Source organism: Anser anser (assembly GCF_964211835.1).
Source record: "Anser anser genome assembly, chromosome: 22".
Classification (NCBI taxonomy): domain Eukaryota; kingdom Metazoa; phylum Chordata; class Aves; order Anseriformes; family Anatidae; genus Anser; species Anser anser.
In genome coordinates this window covers 5,572,527-5,587,642 of record NC_139743.1, presented here as the reverse complement: position 1 = coordinate 5,587,642, position 15,116 = coordinate 5,572,527, and the positions used below count along the sequence as shown (strand labels likewise).

Here is a 15,116-nt window from a genome sequence, read left to right as displayed (position 1 = left end):
GTTATTCAGCCCTCGCAGCCCATCGAGCGGCAGCAGGGGGGAAAAGCTGAGGTCCTTTAACGAGCTGGGACTTCGTGTCTGCGGTCAGACCGTGGCCAAGGCTGCTGGGTTCGAGCCCCGAGGGATGCACGGGGGTTTGGTATGGGTCAGGCCACCTATTTATCAGCAGCAGCCTGCTTTGCAAAAACACCCACCCACGCCTGGTGGGGCCAGAGGGTGGCAAATCCCCGGGGGTGCCACGTGCTAGGGCAGGGAGATGGGTGCCAGGCTTTTCCCGAGGGAGGAGGGCCCCCAGCTTTCGTGCCGAGCTCCGTGCTGTTGTCCCTGTGTTCGATCCAGGCTTTGCCTTGACCCTTGGTGTTTGTCTGGACTCCAAGTTATGCAGGGCCAGAGTTCGCGTGCACGCGGGGGGATTGAGAAAGCGCCGGGAGGGGAGAGCAGGGAGATGGGAGCATGCGGTGGGTGCGGGGAAACCCGTCGTTTGGGGAGCAGAGGGTCTGCGGTGCCCATCACCAGGGTATTTGGTCCCAAAATGGGTGCAGGTGTCTGTCCCTGTCCCTGCACACCAGAGCACCCCGAGAAGCAAAGTGTTGTATGGTCATCCCACGTGGCACCAACCCAGGCAGGTGCTCTCCGAAGGCACTGGTCCCTCTGATGGGGGAAAAAATGATTAAAAAGGGTGACGGGCACCATGCTTGGGGCCAGCTCTGTTGGTCCTGGGATCAGCCAAAACCAGCTGTGGAACAGGGTTGGGTTTATTACTGCCCTGGATGGGGGCTGACAGCAAGAGCCTGGCTGGAATGTAACGGGGAGAGATCCGTGCACCTGCATGGGCTGGGAGGTATCGGCCGCTGGTGCAGCTTTTGGTGCTCATCTGGATGCATCTGCAGGGGAGAAGGGAGTCCAAAGGTTTTCTGCACCTGCCACGGACTCGGGACAACGGTGTCACGAGCCCTCGGGGTGCCATCGAGGGACAGCAGCACCCCACCCGGGGCTGGGAAGGCAGGAGGCCGGCAGCGTCACCGCGCAGGGAGATTTGGGGTGTGGGGGGGTGACAGAACAGTGCTGACCCCACATGGCCAAGCTGAGCGCTGTATTCAGCACGCTCTGGTGTTCTCGGTGGCTTCCACAGCACTGTGCCAAGCAGACGGAGGGGTCCATGGGGTGATGGGGTGGTGCTGGGACCATGTCCCACTGCGCCTCGTGTAGGGGGCGATCGGTGGGGGGCACAGAGCGAGGCTGCCTCAGGTGCTGCCGGGGAGAAACGGGGGGTGCTCGGCGCTCTCCGGACTGAGAACAGAGGCGTGAGATGTCATCAAAGTTGGCAAGTGAGATTTATTGACGGCCACCCTGACCCCAAGGCCGGGCGGCCGGGTTTCCAAGTAAGCCCGTCGGCTGTTAGGGGGGACCTGCCACGAACCAAGGCTCCCTCCCACCGCCTGCTCCCCGGCCCCAGCCCTTCCTCCTGCATTCCCTCGGGGAGCTCGAGGGGCCCACAGGGCTCAAAGTCTGTCCCTGTCCTACAGGCCGGCCCTTTTGTGACACGTCCCCATGTCACAAAGCCTCGGGGAGGCTGCGCCCCACGCCGAGATGTCCCCTCACACCCGGAGCCTGCGGCGCCGTTGAGTGGATCCACAGCAGCTGCGAAAGGTAGGGGTAGTCTTTTTTTTTCACGAAATAGAGGCACGTGGGTGAAACATCGGTGTCTGCGATGGGAGAGCAAAATGCCTGATGTTACCAGCCTCTCATCTCAGCGCGATTTTACTCAGCAGCCCCTGTGGCAGCTCACGGAGCGGGACGGACGGAGACCCCGCGACGTTACCACCGTGCTCGTGTTGCGGTGCTGTTACAGTGCACGTCGCACGGACTCACAGGTGGCAAAGGAAATGATTTTTAAGCAAGGTTTGCAGCACGAAGAGAGGCTGGGGAGCTCTGTCGTGGGAGCAGGGCGGGCGCCAGGCTTCCCAAAAACCTCCATTCTCACGCAGCCGACGCTGGGGGTCGCAGGGAGCAGGGAGGGCACATTTCGGTGCAGGGCACGGACGTGGCAGGTGTTATCAGAAGGAGCCTGGATAGCAGCAGCACGATAGCATCAAGGTGTCTGTGTGCCAGGAGGAGGGGATGGGGAGGTCGGGAGCGCGCGAGACCCGTCCGCAGCGTTCGGGGGGGAGCCGTCCGCAGGCCTGGTGCCCGTCAGTGCTGAAAATCAACCCACGTCAGTCGCTCTGGTGCAAGGTGAGGGCTCTGTATGGGGAAATTTAGTCCGACGGGGGCCGGGAGCAGCAGGACGAGGCCTGGCCCCTTTCCGCGGCGGCCGGCCTGGGCGAAAATCTAGTCGGTTTTGTCGGCGGCGCCGTTGGGCTGCTCGGGGCCCTTCTCTCGGAGCCTGCGCAGGTAGTCGTGGGGGCCCTTGCCCTCGAACGAGGTGGGGCTTTTGTAGGAGCCGCCGATCTTGTCCCAGAGGGTGAAGTACTGCCCGTAGTTGTAGTCGAAGTAGAGGTGGTGGTCGGTGTGGTGGGCCGAGCCGTTGATGACGTGCCGCAGCAGGCGGGGGACGCGGTAGTCGCCGTCGTGGATGGAGATGGTCCAGACGTTGACGAAGATGTAGAGGCCCAGGTAGGTGATCTTGTGCAGGGGGAAGAGGAAGGGGTAGACGTGGTAGGGCAGGCTCTGCATGAAGCCGTCCACGGGGTGGAAGGCGTGGCTGGCGAAGGGTGTCGCGATCTTCCAGAGGTGGTGGGGCTTGTGGAAACGCTGCGGGGAGAAAAGGCGTGGTGGGCCCTGTGGGCAGGAAGGGACGGGAGCCCGACCCCTTGCGGGATGCTCCTGTTCTGAGATGGTCACAGGCCAGAGTCCTTGGGGATGTTTGTGGTCCATGACCACATGGCAAGGGAAAGGAGGAAGCATGGACTCTAGGGCCAGGAGAGGAACCTGTGTCTTGTGTGGCTTTTAATGGACTATGGGTTTGCTTGATGATGGGGACCAAGAAGACGAAAAGTGATGGTGGTTGGGCCACCCATCCCCATTTGCCTGGTGGTGTTTGCTCCCTACAAGGCACAAATTTGCCCCGGCCCAGATGACAGCCCGTTATAAGGGAGGTCCCTACCTTATAGAACAGCTTGTGGTGGAGGCCTCGGTGTATCCAGTAGATGCCCATGTCGGTGAAGAAGAGGAAGGACAGCATGCTGAGAAAGACGCCTGACCAGCCTGGGGGGAAAGACACGTTAGTGGCAGCCCCCACGTGTACACATGGGGATGAGGGCAGCGAGTAGCAAAGTCAGGCCAGGGTCTTCCTCACGGAGCAGATGCAGGGCAAGGACTGCCAGTCTCTCCTTACCAGGAGAAATCGGGTTTATTGGGAGCTGAGAGAGGTGACAGGAGCACTATCAAATTAGAGCAGGGCACGTGCGAAAGCGGCCGTCCCGTCCCCTAGGTAGGGGTTTGGCCATCACCCTGCGTGGGCTGGCAGGGTGCGGGGCCTCAGCTCATAGCTGAGATGCTCTGGAGCAGGGAGGCGGCTGGCTGGGGACCAGGCACACCGTGGTGACCCATCGGGACGTGCTGTAGGCTGCAGAAGGTGTCTACAGGTCCCGGGGAGAGGATGGGGAAGCGGAGGCATTTATGGAGGGAGCAATGGAGAGCACGGGGTGGGCGGGTGATCCAGGGAGCAGCTCACCGTAGGGGGAGTCTTCGATGTTGTCGTAGAGCTTGCTGTATCCCCGCACCTCGGCGAAGAAGAGGGCGACGGTGGGGACGCTGATCCAGGGCAGGGAGCGCAGCGCGTAGGCGATCTCCCGTCGCACCTGGTTCTGCGGGGCGGCAGCGCCAGGCACGGGTCAGGGCACAGGAGGAACCCGGGGAGCTGCGTGCCATCCTCCCTTCCCCATCGAGGCCACGGCCGGGTGGGGAGGGATGGAATTTAGGGTGGCATGTGGCATCTGGGGTGGCTGGGAAGTCCTTGATATTTATCAGTGCCGTGCTAAGGGTACGGTGAGCAGGGTGCGGGGGCTGCCCAGAGCGGTGCTGGTGCCCAGATCGGGGCGAGGAAGGGGCTTGGACATGGGGGAGCCAGAGAACAGAGGCAGGGACGGCTTCATAGGTCTGGGGGCTGTTGGCCAGGCCGGACTGCCTGCAGAGCCCGGTGTCAAGCCATCACCATGTCCTTTGGGTGACGGGATTCAAGGAGCACATGTTGTATCATCGCACGGCCATTCTGCCCCATTTGGCCACTCGGATACTGGAACGAGCTGCCCAGCGAGGTGCTTGGGGTCCTGTGCCCATCAGTGTCCGAGAGGCATTTGGATAAGGCCCTTAATAAAATGCTGTAACTTTTGGTTAGCCCTGAAGTGGCCGGGCAGTTGGGAGGGGACCATCATTGTAGGACCCTTCCAGCTGTTCTATTCCTATTCCCACTCCTGTTCCTATTCCTATTTTTATTCCTATTTCTATTCTGCTTTATTCCATTCTGTACTGTTTTATTGTGTCCGGATGGGCACAAGGGGCATCATCTGCAGGACAGCAGGGTCTTGCAGGGGACCCTGGAGGGGGACGGCTGGGCTTCGGGAGGCCGGGAACCCACCTCTAGGAACATGGGGTGCTTCTGGAGCTCGTGGTCGAAGATGAAGCAGTAGCTGAGGGTGCCGAAGAGCAGGTAGAGGGTGAGCGCCCCGAGGTTGGTGATGACGAAGAGGCTGAGGAGCTGCCGGCAGGGCTCCTCCTCGGGCCAGCCGGCGGGGTACACGTAGGGCGTCAGGAGGTGGCGGTCGGCGGCCTCCAGCACCAGGTCCATGGTCGCTGCTGGGGGACGGGGACGGGGACATGCAGGGAGGCTGCGGCAGGGCAGGCCCCGTGCCCTCATGGGTCCCCCCAAGTCCCCATGAATCCCCCAAGGGTCCCCCCATGGGTCCTCCCCATGAATCCCCCCAGGATCCCCATGGGTCCCCCTGGATCAACCTCAGGGTCCCACGGGGCCCCCCCCCTGGATCCCCCCAGATCCCCCTGGCTCCCCACAGCCTCCCCCCCTGGATCCCCCCAGTTTCCCTACGGATCCCCATGGACCACCCCCCCCCCCAGATCCCCATGGATCCCAAAGGCTCTCCTACAGATCCACATGGACCCCCCCCGGGTCCCCCCCGGATCCCCCCGGATCCCCCCATATCCCCATGGATCCCCCCGGATCCCCACGGGTCCCATACAGATCCCCCCCCCGCCAAATCCCCCCGGATCCCCCCGGTTCCCCCCCGGTTCCCCCCCCGGTTCCCCCACGGGCCCCCCCCATGTATCCCCACGGATCCCCCCGGCTTCCCCCCGGCTCCCCCGGCCCCGATCGCGTTGGCCCCGCGGTGCCGACCCCCCCCTCCGTGCCCCCCCCCCCCCTCCGCTCCCTGACCCCCCCCCGGTACCTGCCGGCGGCCCCGAGCGCGTCGCGGGGCGGGGCGGGGCAGCGCCGCCCGGTAGCGCCACGTGACGTCACTCGCGCCACCGCCGGCGGTGACGTCACGAGGGGGCGTGGCGCGGGAAAACGGCGCCTCCTGGGGGCGGGGGGGAGCGGCGGGTGTCCGTGTGTCCGTGGGTCTATGTCCGTGTGTCCCCGTGTCCCCGTGTCTCGCGTGGGGTTTTCCCCCGACGCCGCTTGGGGCTCGAATCGGCTGGCCCTGCTGATTTTATATAAGCCCTTTTTACGTAAATCCTTGCTGTTTTGGTGCATCCCGCCCAGTTCTCAGTGATTTGTGTCGCCGTGGGAGCCCGCGCGTGCTCGGGGGAAGGGTCTGCACCCACGCTGGGGCCGTTCACACCCCAGGAGTGCTCGTTTTAGTACTATAATAGACACCCCCCCCCCCCGGAGTGTTTCTTAGCATTGCAACAAGGCGAGCTGCCCTGCAGGACATCAGCACCCTGCTTTTCCTCGTCCGTTCAGCCCCGGTCCCTACAGCACGGTGATCGCCCACCCGTGTTTCTTGCAGCCCGCTTTGCACAGCAGCACTGCTACATCTATATCCAGGTCACCAAACGGTGGCTGGCCCTAATACCAAACCCCTGGGCACAGCGTGGGCCGTGTGTGCCTTTGGGAATCGCTGCAGGTTGGGCACCCGGAGCCGCACCCCCGCGCACCCACAGCAGGCGGTGTTTGCACGTGGGGAGGCAGTGTCAAGGCCGGACCTCGTGGGTTTGCCCCAGACAAAGCCCCCGCCCTCGCTGCGTGTTTTTCTGTCCCGTTGTTGCTGTCCTTATGTGCCCGAGTGCTGCCTCGTTGCCTGTTGTGTCCCTGCTGTTGTAGGTATGAATTCACGCCTGCTGTCTGCCCGCCCTGCAGCAGCATCGCTGTACCCCCCTTGCCACCCCCGTCCCCGTGTCCCACACATGTGCCTGGTGTCTGTTTGTCCCATGCCCGCGCTGCTGTCCCTGTGCCCTTTCTGTGCCATGGGGCTGGATGCCTCCACACACGCCCTTGTCTCCGTGTGCGCCCCTTTCCCTCCATGTTTCTCTTTCACTTGGTCTTTCTTTTCTGTCTTTGTCTTTCTGGCTCTGTCCTTCTCTCTGCCTCTTCCTTGGTCTTTGCTTCGTGCTTCGTTCTCGCTTTCTGGCTCTTTCCTTAGGTCTGCTTCTCTTTGTGTCTGCCCATCTGTCTTGTTATTTCTGGTTCTCCCTCTCCCGCTGTGCCGCTTTCTCCCTCCCTCTCTTTCTTGTGTGCCCTTCTATTGCTCCCTTGTGCCCGTTTGCGTCTGTCTCCTGCTCCCTTGTTGCTTTTCTCCCTAGCTTTCTTCCTCTCCCTGTGCGTATGCCTGTACGGGTGGTGTGCTAGCTGCAGGGGGTGATGCTGGGGAGGCCCACAGCGTGGGATGGGATGTGAGGTGGGTGGGCTGGCAATGGAAGAGCCAGTCCTCTGATGCCTCTGATGTCTTCCTCTCCTGACCCTTCACCACCTTCGTAGCCCTCCTGTGGAGGCTCTCTAATAGTTTTATGTCCCTAGAATGCATTCGAGTCCTGCATCCAGATCTTTTGTAAAAACCATCAGAACAGAACTGACCCCAAAATGAGAACTTGTGGAGCCCTGCTGGTGACCGGCCACCAGCCTGGCGTCACCCCTTCTCCTGGGACCCTCTCCTCGTGCCTGCCCCCTTGGACTCCCTGCAGCCACCTCCCATCTCCTGCCTGTGACCACGCTGCCCACCTCTCCCCAAAAGGCCCAGCCCTGCCTCCCCTGGGGTCCCCGGGACCCTCGTGGCCTTGCCCCCGCTCAGCTCCTCTGCACAGGACCACGCCGCTTACGAAGGAGTACAACGCTTTTTATTCCCACGCAGCCGTGTCACAAAACACAAACACAAGAGAGGTCCCCCACAGAAACAGCCCCCCCTGCGCCAGCCGGCCCCCAGAGCCCACCGCCCGCCTGGTGCCGTCCTGGGTGGGCAGACCCCGACCCTGCTCCCTCCCCTCAAGAGACACCATGACGGCTCTGACCACAACCAGAGGACTTGGCTCCAGCCCTCTTTTCTCAGGCTCACCCCTGTGGCCTCTCCCCACACATCAGGATGTACACCTGGGTTCCCAAAACCCCAGGAACACGCTTGGCTCTCCACCGTGCACCCCAATGGCTCCCCTCTCTGGAGAGCCACCAGGTGCCGTGCTCCCAAGGTGTGCTGATGTCCTCTGATCCGAACGTGCTCTTCTGGTCCGTGACCTGCACCAAAACACCTACCTCTGGCTGGATCCAAGCGCTTCAACGATGCACACCTCTCCCTCGGGAGCCCCTCTGAGGGCAAGGACACACACAGGTGCATGAGCCTGAGCCCATCCTGCTCCACTAACAGAGGTGCTGGGGATGGGGTGCTACAAGAGAGAGCCTGGGAAAAGCTGCAAAGAAAAAGCCAAGTCCCACATCCATCCCAACAGACATCCAGCTCTGCCACCACGGTGCCTCCGATGCCCATCCAGGCGCTCATCCATCTGCTCTTCAGGTCGAGTCCCTCTCCTGCTGGGTCGGCAGCAGGCCTGCTGCTGGGGGTGCTGGCTCCTACCCTACAGAGACTCAGGCTGACACGAGAACAGTACTTGGCCGGGCAGCGGAGCTGCACCTACGAGGTCAGGTCCCGCGGAGCCACACACAGCCACAGCCACAGCTGTGCCACCACCACAAGGCTCGCTCGGGCTCGGGCGTCCCCCGAAGAGCTGGAGGCTGTCAAGGCAAGAAGGAGCACGTGAGCTGGGACCCTTGCATGGACACAGCACACATCCCCTGAGATGATTGTGACCCTCTGTGATGCTCCACCTCTTAGCCAAGAGACCACTGACAGCGCACATTGCCATTGACCTTGATGCTCCAGCCACAGCCCAAGCCTCATCCCTGTCCTGCTACGAAATGCCACCTTCCCCATGCTGCTCTGTCTCAGAGCAGACCCCCCAGCCATCTTGCCCCAATGCCCTGGACCCCCAGGACTTGCCCCTGCAGCTCTTGCCGTCCCCTTGCAGTGTCCCCGTCACGCAGCTGCACAACGGCCCGTCCGCCCGGCTCGTGCAGATCTGCTCACAGCCACCGTTGTCCTCGCACCAGTCTGATCCTGGGGGCAAGGCGCATGGAAGGGGGGGGGGGAATGATGCTGCTGGACCCTGAGCAGCCCCCGCTTTGGCCACCCAGGACCCCCATTCCCTCCTGCAGCAAGAAGTCCTACCGGGGTGCTCGCTCTCCCCTGGGACCTTGCTGTCACCTCGTGCCACAGAGGTCCCCGTGGGAGGTGGGCACCCCCACGCCGTGCCCTTCCCCTGCCACGTGCACTTACGCTTCCTCCGAATGGGTCCCACCGAGAGGATCTGCTCGTGGGCCTCCTGGGCGAAGGCGTTGGCTGACCGCCGGTGCTGGGGGCAGTTCTGGGCAGGGACAGGGGGTACATCCATCACTCTCAGCCCCTGTTCGGGCCCCCTCTGACCAACCAAGGTCCCAAAAAGACACCCAATGTGGCCAGGCTCAAAAAGCTCAGGTTATGGGCAACCTGCCCATGGGAGAGCTCTCCTGCCTGCACCCAGACACAGTCCTTCCAGCCTCCTCCTTGATCTCTGACCACCTCTTGAACGCCACATAAACCATGCCCATGGTGTCCTTCCAGAGCTGCAGGAAAGTCCTGACCCACCTCTCGAAGCCAGCCCTCAGTGCCTGCCCCACTTACTATCTTGCAGGAGTATTTCTCTGAGTCGCAGAGCGAGACGGCGCAGTGCAGGTGGACTTCATCGTAGTCCCCGATGAACTTGAAGACGGTGACATGGAAGCGACAGGTCAGGGACACCCCGTTCTCCTCTATGCCGATGGTGTTGTCCTTCATGTTTTGGCACCTGCGCAAAGTACAGACGCTTGCCATGGTGCTCCCACTATCAGGACCCTCCCTGGAGGGATGTTACTCTCCCCTCACCCCCTAAGACCTCTTGCCCAGGTCCTGTAGCAGTGCTCTTTGGTCCTGCTATACCCTTGAGAGCATCATGGGACCCACTTGTCAGCATACCTCATCCCTACAATATGTATGGCTTTCGGCTGAGAGAGAGCTAACCATCATCATAGTATCTCCTACGGCTCCATGCTTTCCATTTATAACCGAGCCTGGGCTGATATTTTGGCCATATTTTGGCCCTGGCTGGACAGGACAGGGACCCCAACTGGCCAAAGGGCTATCCAGTACCGTGTGGCACCGTGCTGAGCAATAAATGGGGGAAAGCTGGACAAGGAGGGGAGGGTGTTCTGCTTTCAGCATTTGTTTTCCCAAATAGCCATTGCGCACGACGCAGCCCGGCTTTCCTGGAAATGACTGAACGTCTGCCCGCTGAAGGGATGTTGTGAATGAATTGCTGATTTTGTTCTGATTCGGCACAGCTTGGGCTTTACCTATTACGCTGCCCTTATCACAGCCTACACGTTTTCTCTTTTACCCTTCCAATTCCCTTACCCTCCCTCGATGATGAAGTAGCGCAGCTTGTCGTTGCTGTCCCGCGAGGGGGTCGCGTAGCACTTGTTCAGCATCAGGATCAGGTGGTTGGAGTCGGCCCCGACCACGAAGACCCCCACATAGAGCACGTCCCGCGTGGTCAGCACGACTTCCCCCTGCCGGTATGGGTGCTTGTAGGAGGAGTTCTTGTACAGGGCCATCTTGGTTGTGAAGCTCCCTTCCTGTGTCGGCACTGTCAGGTTAATCACGCTAATGACAAGAAACCAAAACAGGCTCAGATGCACCAAAAGGATTACTCCCACCTCATCACCTTGCTGCATGTGCACACGAAGGAGGGGTGGCATTGCTCCCCCTGCTCTGACCTTAGCATTGGCCGCACAACTGAGTCCAAGGAGATCTTGATGTCCAGCTCGTAGGCACAGGAAAACTCCACGTTGATGGTCCGGTCCCGGGTGATGATGTTGCCCGTGTTGTTGGCGCTTTCGATCCACACCGTGTTCTTGTACACTATGTGCGTGCTGTTAGACTGTGGGAGGGAGCAAACGGTACCCCTCGAGACTGATGGTCTCTGATCTCCTACTCCTGATGGATGCCTCAGCATAGCGGTGTGACCACAGGGGTCCTCCATCTCTATAAAATACCACCTCTGGCCCCAAAGGTTTGTGTACCACTGCAGTACCTTCCCCCAGTGAGCATCCACACCCAGCAATTCCAGTGTCACCGGTACGGACCACCCCCTCCTCCCTGACCCCAAAGTCCTCAGGGACCTCACAGGTTCCTGAGCCTCCCAACTACTCCCCTTCCTCCTCCTAATCCTCCGGGCTGGGACACTAGTTAGCTGGACCATGAGATCTCAGACCCAAAAGTCTGAGAGAAGTCACCCCTGCCCCTTGCCCAGTCCCACCTGCACCACGTTGCCGCAGTTGCCCTTGGTGTTGTTGATCTGGAAGGAGATGAAGTCCTCGCCTTCAATGCCGGGGCAGTGGCGGTCGTTGACCCGCACGCCCTCACGCTCGAAGCCCAGCTGGAAGAGCTTGCACTTGGAGATGGACACCTCCATTTGGGCGGCTTTGCAGGTCACCTCCGCGTCGATGATGTCGTGGGTGTCTAGGGCAGAAGAAGGGTTACGGGACCACCAGAAAGGACACCACACACCCAGACCCCCACCCCGACCATCGCTTCTCCCCCTGGTGGTGCAAACGGGCTCACTGTTCCCGTAGGGTGGGGGCTCGACGCAGCCGCACAGCTCCCCGCCGTCATCCAGCTCGCAGCTCCGGTTGGGGCAGTCGGCGCCCGCGCAGGGGTCTTCCACCACTCCTGCTAAACAGCACGAGAAGCGCCGCGAGCGGGACCTTTATCCTCAGGCCACAGGATGGATGGACCACAGGATGCACCACTATGGGCCGCCCCATGTGGGATGCCCCTGCGGGATCCCAGAGGAACCCAGCTCTCTTACAGCAATTCTCCTTCTCGATCCACTCGGTGCCCAGGATGCCGAAGGTGCGGCACGCCTCGCCGTAGGCGGCCAGCGAGCCGCACAGCTGCACCTTCTTGTGGTTGTAGCAGCCGTCCAGAAAGCAGGACTCGTAGAAGGGCAGCGGGTCCAGGAGGCCGTAGCAGGGCTGGAAGAAGCCTTTCATGTCGGTCAGCTTCAGGCAGTAGCTGTCGCTCTGCAGCTTCTGGATGCGGACGTTGTCACAGGATGCGGCGTACTGGGAGTACTGCAGCTCGTTGCAGCTGCGGGCACCGGACACGTCGCGGGGGCTCGCGATGCACTTGGCCCCGCTCCCTCCCGTGCCTGGTGGGGATGCCTCACCTCTTCTGCATGCCGTTGGTCTTCCAGCTCTGTGCCAGCAGCACGCTGCTGATCACCGGCTTGCCCCGCAGCGTGGCGTAGTCGTCTGCCGGGTCGCCGTTGAAGTTGCCGCAGAGGCCGCACACCTTGTTCTGCAGCCGCTCGCCGATGGTGATCTTGATGACGTTGAAGCCGTTGTAGCGGATCTGGATGTCGGGGCTGGAGTCGATGACCAGGAAGCCTTCCTGGCTGTAGATCTTGGTGGAAAGCCCCGTGACGAAGGGGATGCTCACGTGGCTGCCGTTCACCTGGCACGGAAGAGGACATGAGGCTGATGTCCCTCCTGTCCCCTCTGCCACCGGACAGGAGCGTTGGCCACCCACAGACATCTCTGCAAATGCCTCCCAGTACCCCAAATAGGAAAACATGATGCGTCTGCTTGAGCAGGGGTTGTTGAGACCTTGCCTTCCCCTTCACATTCTCCTTCTCCCAACAGATCTCTCTGAAATCTGTTATCCTTAAATGCCTGTATAAGGCCATGATGCAAAGCAAGCCCTGCAAGTGTGTAGAGGCTCTAGCTGGGGACTCCTCTCTCACTGAGACAGCCACATACAGTGTTCTTCTACCCTAAAAGACCAGGCCCGCATCCCCCAACAATTAAATGACAGCCGCACCTCCCCACATGCAGGAGGATTCAAAGAGAGGGACAACCTTTGCCTCCTGCCATCCCTCTCATCCTGGCCAGCACCCCTCTGCCAAGCCCAATGGAGAGCATCCACATCCATCGCGTGGAGCTGCTGGTACCACTACAACCAGTGACCTGTGTGGCTTTTTGGTCACTCGTGGGGACTGCTGCACTGCCCTTCTTCATTGATGGACGTGGGTGCCTGGCCCCTTCGCTCTGGAGCTGGTCCCCCATAGCCCAGACCTCAAGACCTCACCTTGACGGTGTTCCTATCACTGATGAGGATCTGCTCCTCGTTGATATAGAAGTACACAGGGGAGATGATGGTGAGGTTGGGCGAGGACCACTTGTCGAAGTTGATGATGAGCTGGAAGGAGAAGTCGGGCAGCTTCTGGCAGATGGTGGAGAGCACGAAGGCGCAGTTGGCGGGGAAGCGGAGGAAGGCGCCATCGAAGGTGCGGAAGACGCCACCGCCTGCCGCCAGGCAGAAGGAGCTGCGGGTGCTGAAGCAGCCGTGGACGCCGTTGCGTGAGGCGCACTCCTCGTCCGACTTGCAGTGCCGCGGGTCGCACTGGATCAGGTTCCGTCGGAAGCAGCGGCACCGCCGTGTGCAGTCCCCATTCCAGAAGAGCTGCTTGGGCTGAAAGACAAATGGGTCATGCATGGGGAGAGACAGGGACCCCTGCCCGACCCTCCATGGATGCTCAGCCTGGTTTTACTCCCCTCTGCCTCATAGAGCAGGAAGTCTGGTGATGAGGGCAGAGCAAAAAGCACAATGCACACACCGACTGCTTGTGCACAGCTGCCAAAATCCCTGCTACCTGCAGGCATGAGGACACTGCACATTTCCATTGCCACGGTGACCTCATCTGTCTTGTGCCCTGCACTCTAAATACCTCCTTGTCCCTTTCTTGTGCCCTGCCTACCAAAACATAATCCGCCAAGCACCCCATAGGACAATAATGGGGTAACAGCACACAGTGGTGTGCTTGGCTTGGCAAAGACACTGTGCAGAACAATTTCACCATAAAAAATACATAAATAAATAATAATAATAATAGTAAAGTTAGCAATGCCACCAGCAAGATGAGCCTGCCAACCATCTCAGCAGCATTTGTGTGGCTGTGGTCCTGTACAGCCACCGTGCTCCAGGTGACATGCACTTGTGTCATGCTTGTGTGCCTCTGCACATTCTGTGTGGCCATGGCCCATCTGTGTTTGCCTCCCCGTGTTTTTACGGTACACTCCTGCCAGACTATGTGGGGTTGATGGCACCCACCAGGAGCACAACCACACAACCCAGCCTGCTGCAGAAGACCAGCCTCTGCAAGGGTTGGCTCCTGCAGGAGGGGAACACGATTTCCTCTGTCCCCAGGCTCCCTGCAGCAGGAGAAGGCTCAGAGATTGCAGATGAGGAGGACATGCCCGAACAGCTCAGCACCAAACAAAGGAAGTGACCACAGCTACTATTAAGAGAGCTACACTTATCTTCATGCACAGAGGACCAGAGGGTCCCGGTGTAAAACAGACAAATGGAACAACTGGCAAGGTAAACTCTGAGGATGGCAATGGCCTCATGCTGGCTTCAAGCCCCTTATTCCTCCTCGGAGACAAGGGTCACCCCGCACCATGAGAGTTACTATACCATGGTCTGGTGATTACGGCATCACGCTGATTCCACAAAATCCCAAGTAACATCTAATAGCTACAAACAAGTAGATTTCATAAGAAACAGTAAACTCACTTCACTTGCAACTCGTAGAGTATTGGGCTCTGACACCAACTAAAGGCAGCATCCCTGGTCACCAGTCTCCTTTCCTACCACCCCTTCCATGCAGGACACCCGAATCACCCTCACCTAACAGCCACACAACCGTTTTGCAGGCCAGAAGGACATGTGGCATGCCAGGGATGACATCCCTCTTCTCTGTCTCCCTGTGCCCCCTGGTGCAACTCCTGCCCTTTTTTTTTTTTTTTTGGCTCATATTGAGTCACACTGAGCTGGGGGGTGTCAACATGTGCTTCTTGTGTGACCCCTGCTTGGCTCCTCTAGATACCTGCACCACACACCACAGTGACCAGGAACAACATGACACCTTACAACGCATCCACCGCGTGTCCCACCTGGGGCACCCAGCGAGGGATGTCACAAAGGGGCTCGGAGATGGCACCGTGAGAAGGATGTTCCTGGCGTACCTCGTAGTATTTGCCATCGGAGTAGCAGCCGCAGTTCTGGGGCAGGATGCAGCTCTTGCCATTCAGGACGTAGCCGGGGTCGCACTGGCAGCCCTCCACGCAGTAGTGGCTGCAGTCACTCTTGAGCCGGATGGCGGCGCATCGCGGCTGGCACAGGGACACGCAGCTCTCGTAGTGGCTGTTGGGGGGACAGCTGACGGCTGCAACGTGCGGGGAGAACACGAAGGGTGCAGATTAGCTCCTTGGAGAAAACTGACCTCTCCTACAAGCTCCTTACATCACTGGCTTATCGCTGCCAGCCACCATCTCATGGGGAGCACGCAAACCACGCGCCTCGGCCATGCGCACAGCGCACAAACCCTCGCAGCCCTCTGGCACTGGCTCCTGCTGACCCTGGGGCTGGAGGACAGCAGTGCCCACAGAGGTCTTGCGGGCTCCCAGCCCACATATGGAGCCCCCGTGCCCTCTGCAAGGGTACACACTCCAGGGGATATGCTGCTGCCAGCTGGCCTTC

At 60.3% G+C, this 15,116-nt stretch overlaps 2 protein-coding genes across 3 annotated transcripts in view; both read right to left on the bottom strand.

The window, feature by feature from the left end:
- Positions 1–1,315: 1,315 nt before the first annotated feature.
- SC5D (sterol-C5-desaturase) lies at positions 1,316–5,516 on the bottom strand. Of its 2 annotated transcripts, none has more exons than XM_083808723.1 (5): positions 5,403–5,516; positions 4,580–4,797; positions 3,677–3,809; positions 3,107–3,207; positions 1,316–2,754 (listed from the first exon to the last, which is right to left on the bottom strand). In XM_083808723.1, exons 2-5 carry the CDS (start codon positions 4,787–4,789, stop codon positions 2,332–2,334), a joined length of 867 nt encoding a protein of 288 aa, XP_083664849.1. In that variant the 5' UTR covers positions 4,790–4,797; positions 5,403–5,516; the 3' UTR covers positions 1,316–2,331. The 2 variants fall into 2 exon arrangements, with proteins under 2 accessions (XP_083664849.1, XP_083664850.1); XM_083808724.1 differs by having other exon boundaries at positions 4,580–4,794; positions 5,403–5,488.
- A 151-nt stretch (positions 5,517–5,667) lies between these two features.
- The window catches only part of TECTA (tectorin alpha), a 28,500-nt gene continuing 19,051 nt past the window's right edge, over positions 5,668–15,116 (bottom strand). The window contains exons 12-22 of the mRNA XM_083808653.1: positions 14,603–14,802; positions 12,663–13,046; positions 11,743–12,029; positions 11,383–11,663; positions 11,136–11,246; positions 10,831–11,033; positions 10,289–10,452; positions 9,927–10,175; positions 9,159–9,321; positions 8,439–8,862; positions 5,668–8,173 (exon numbers count right to left, since the gene is read on the bottom strand). Of these exons, the coding sequence (XP_083664779.1) occupies positions 8,073–8,173; positions 8,439–8,862; positions 9,159–9,321; positions 9,927–10,175; positions 10,289–10,452; positions 10,831–11,033; positions 11,136–11,246; positions 11,383–11,663; positions 11,743–12,029; positions 12,663–13,046; positions 14,603–14,802 (2,567 nt within the window). The 3' untranslated portion in view covers positions 5,668–8,072. The remainder of the gene's footprint in view (positions 8,174–8,438; positions 8,863–9,158; positions 9,322–9,926; positions 10,176–10,288; positions 10,453–10,830; positions 11,034–11,135; positions 11,247–11,382; positions 11,664–11,742; positions 12,030–12,662; positions 13,047–14,602; positions 14,803–15,116) is intronic.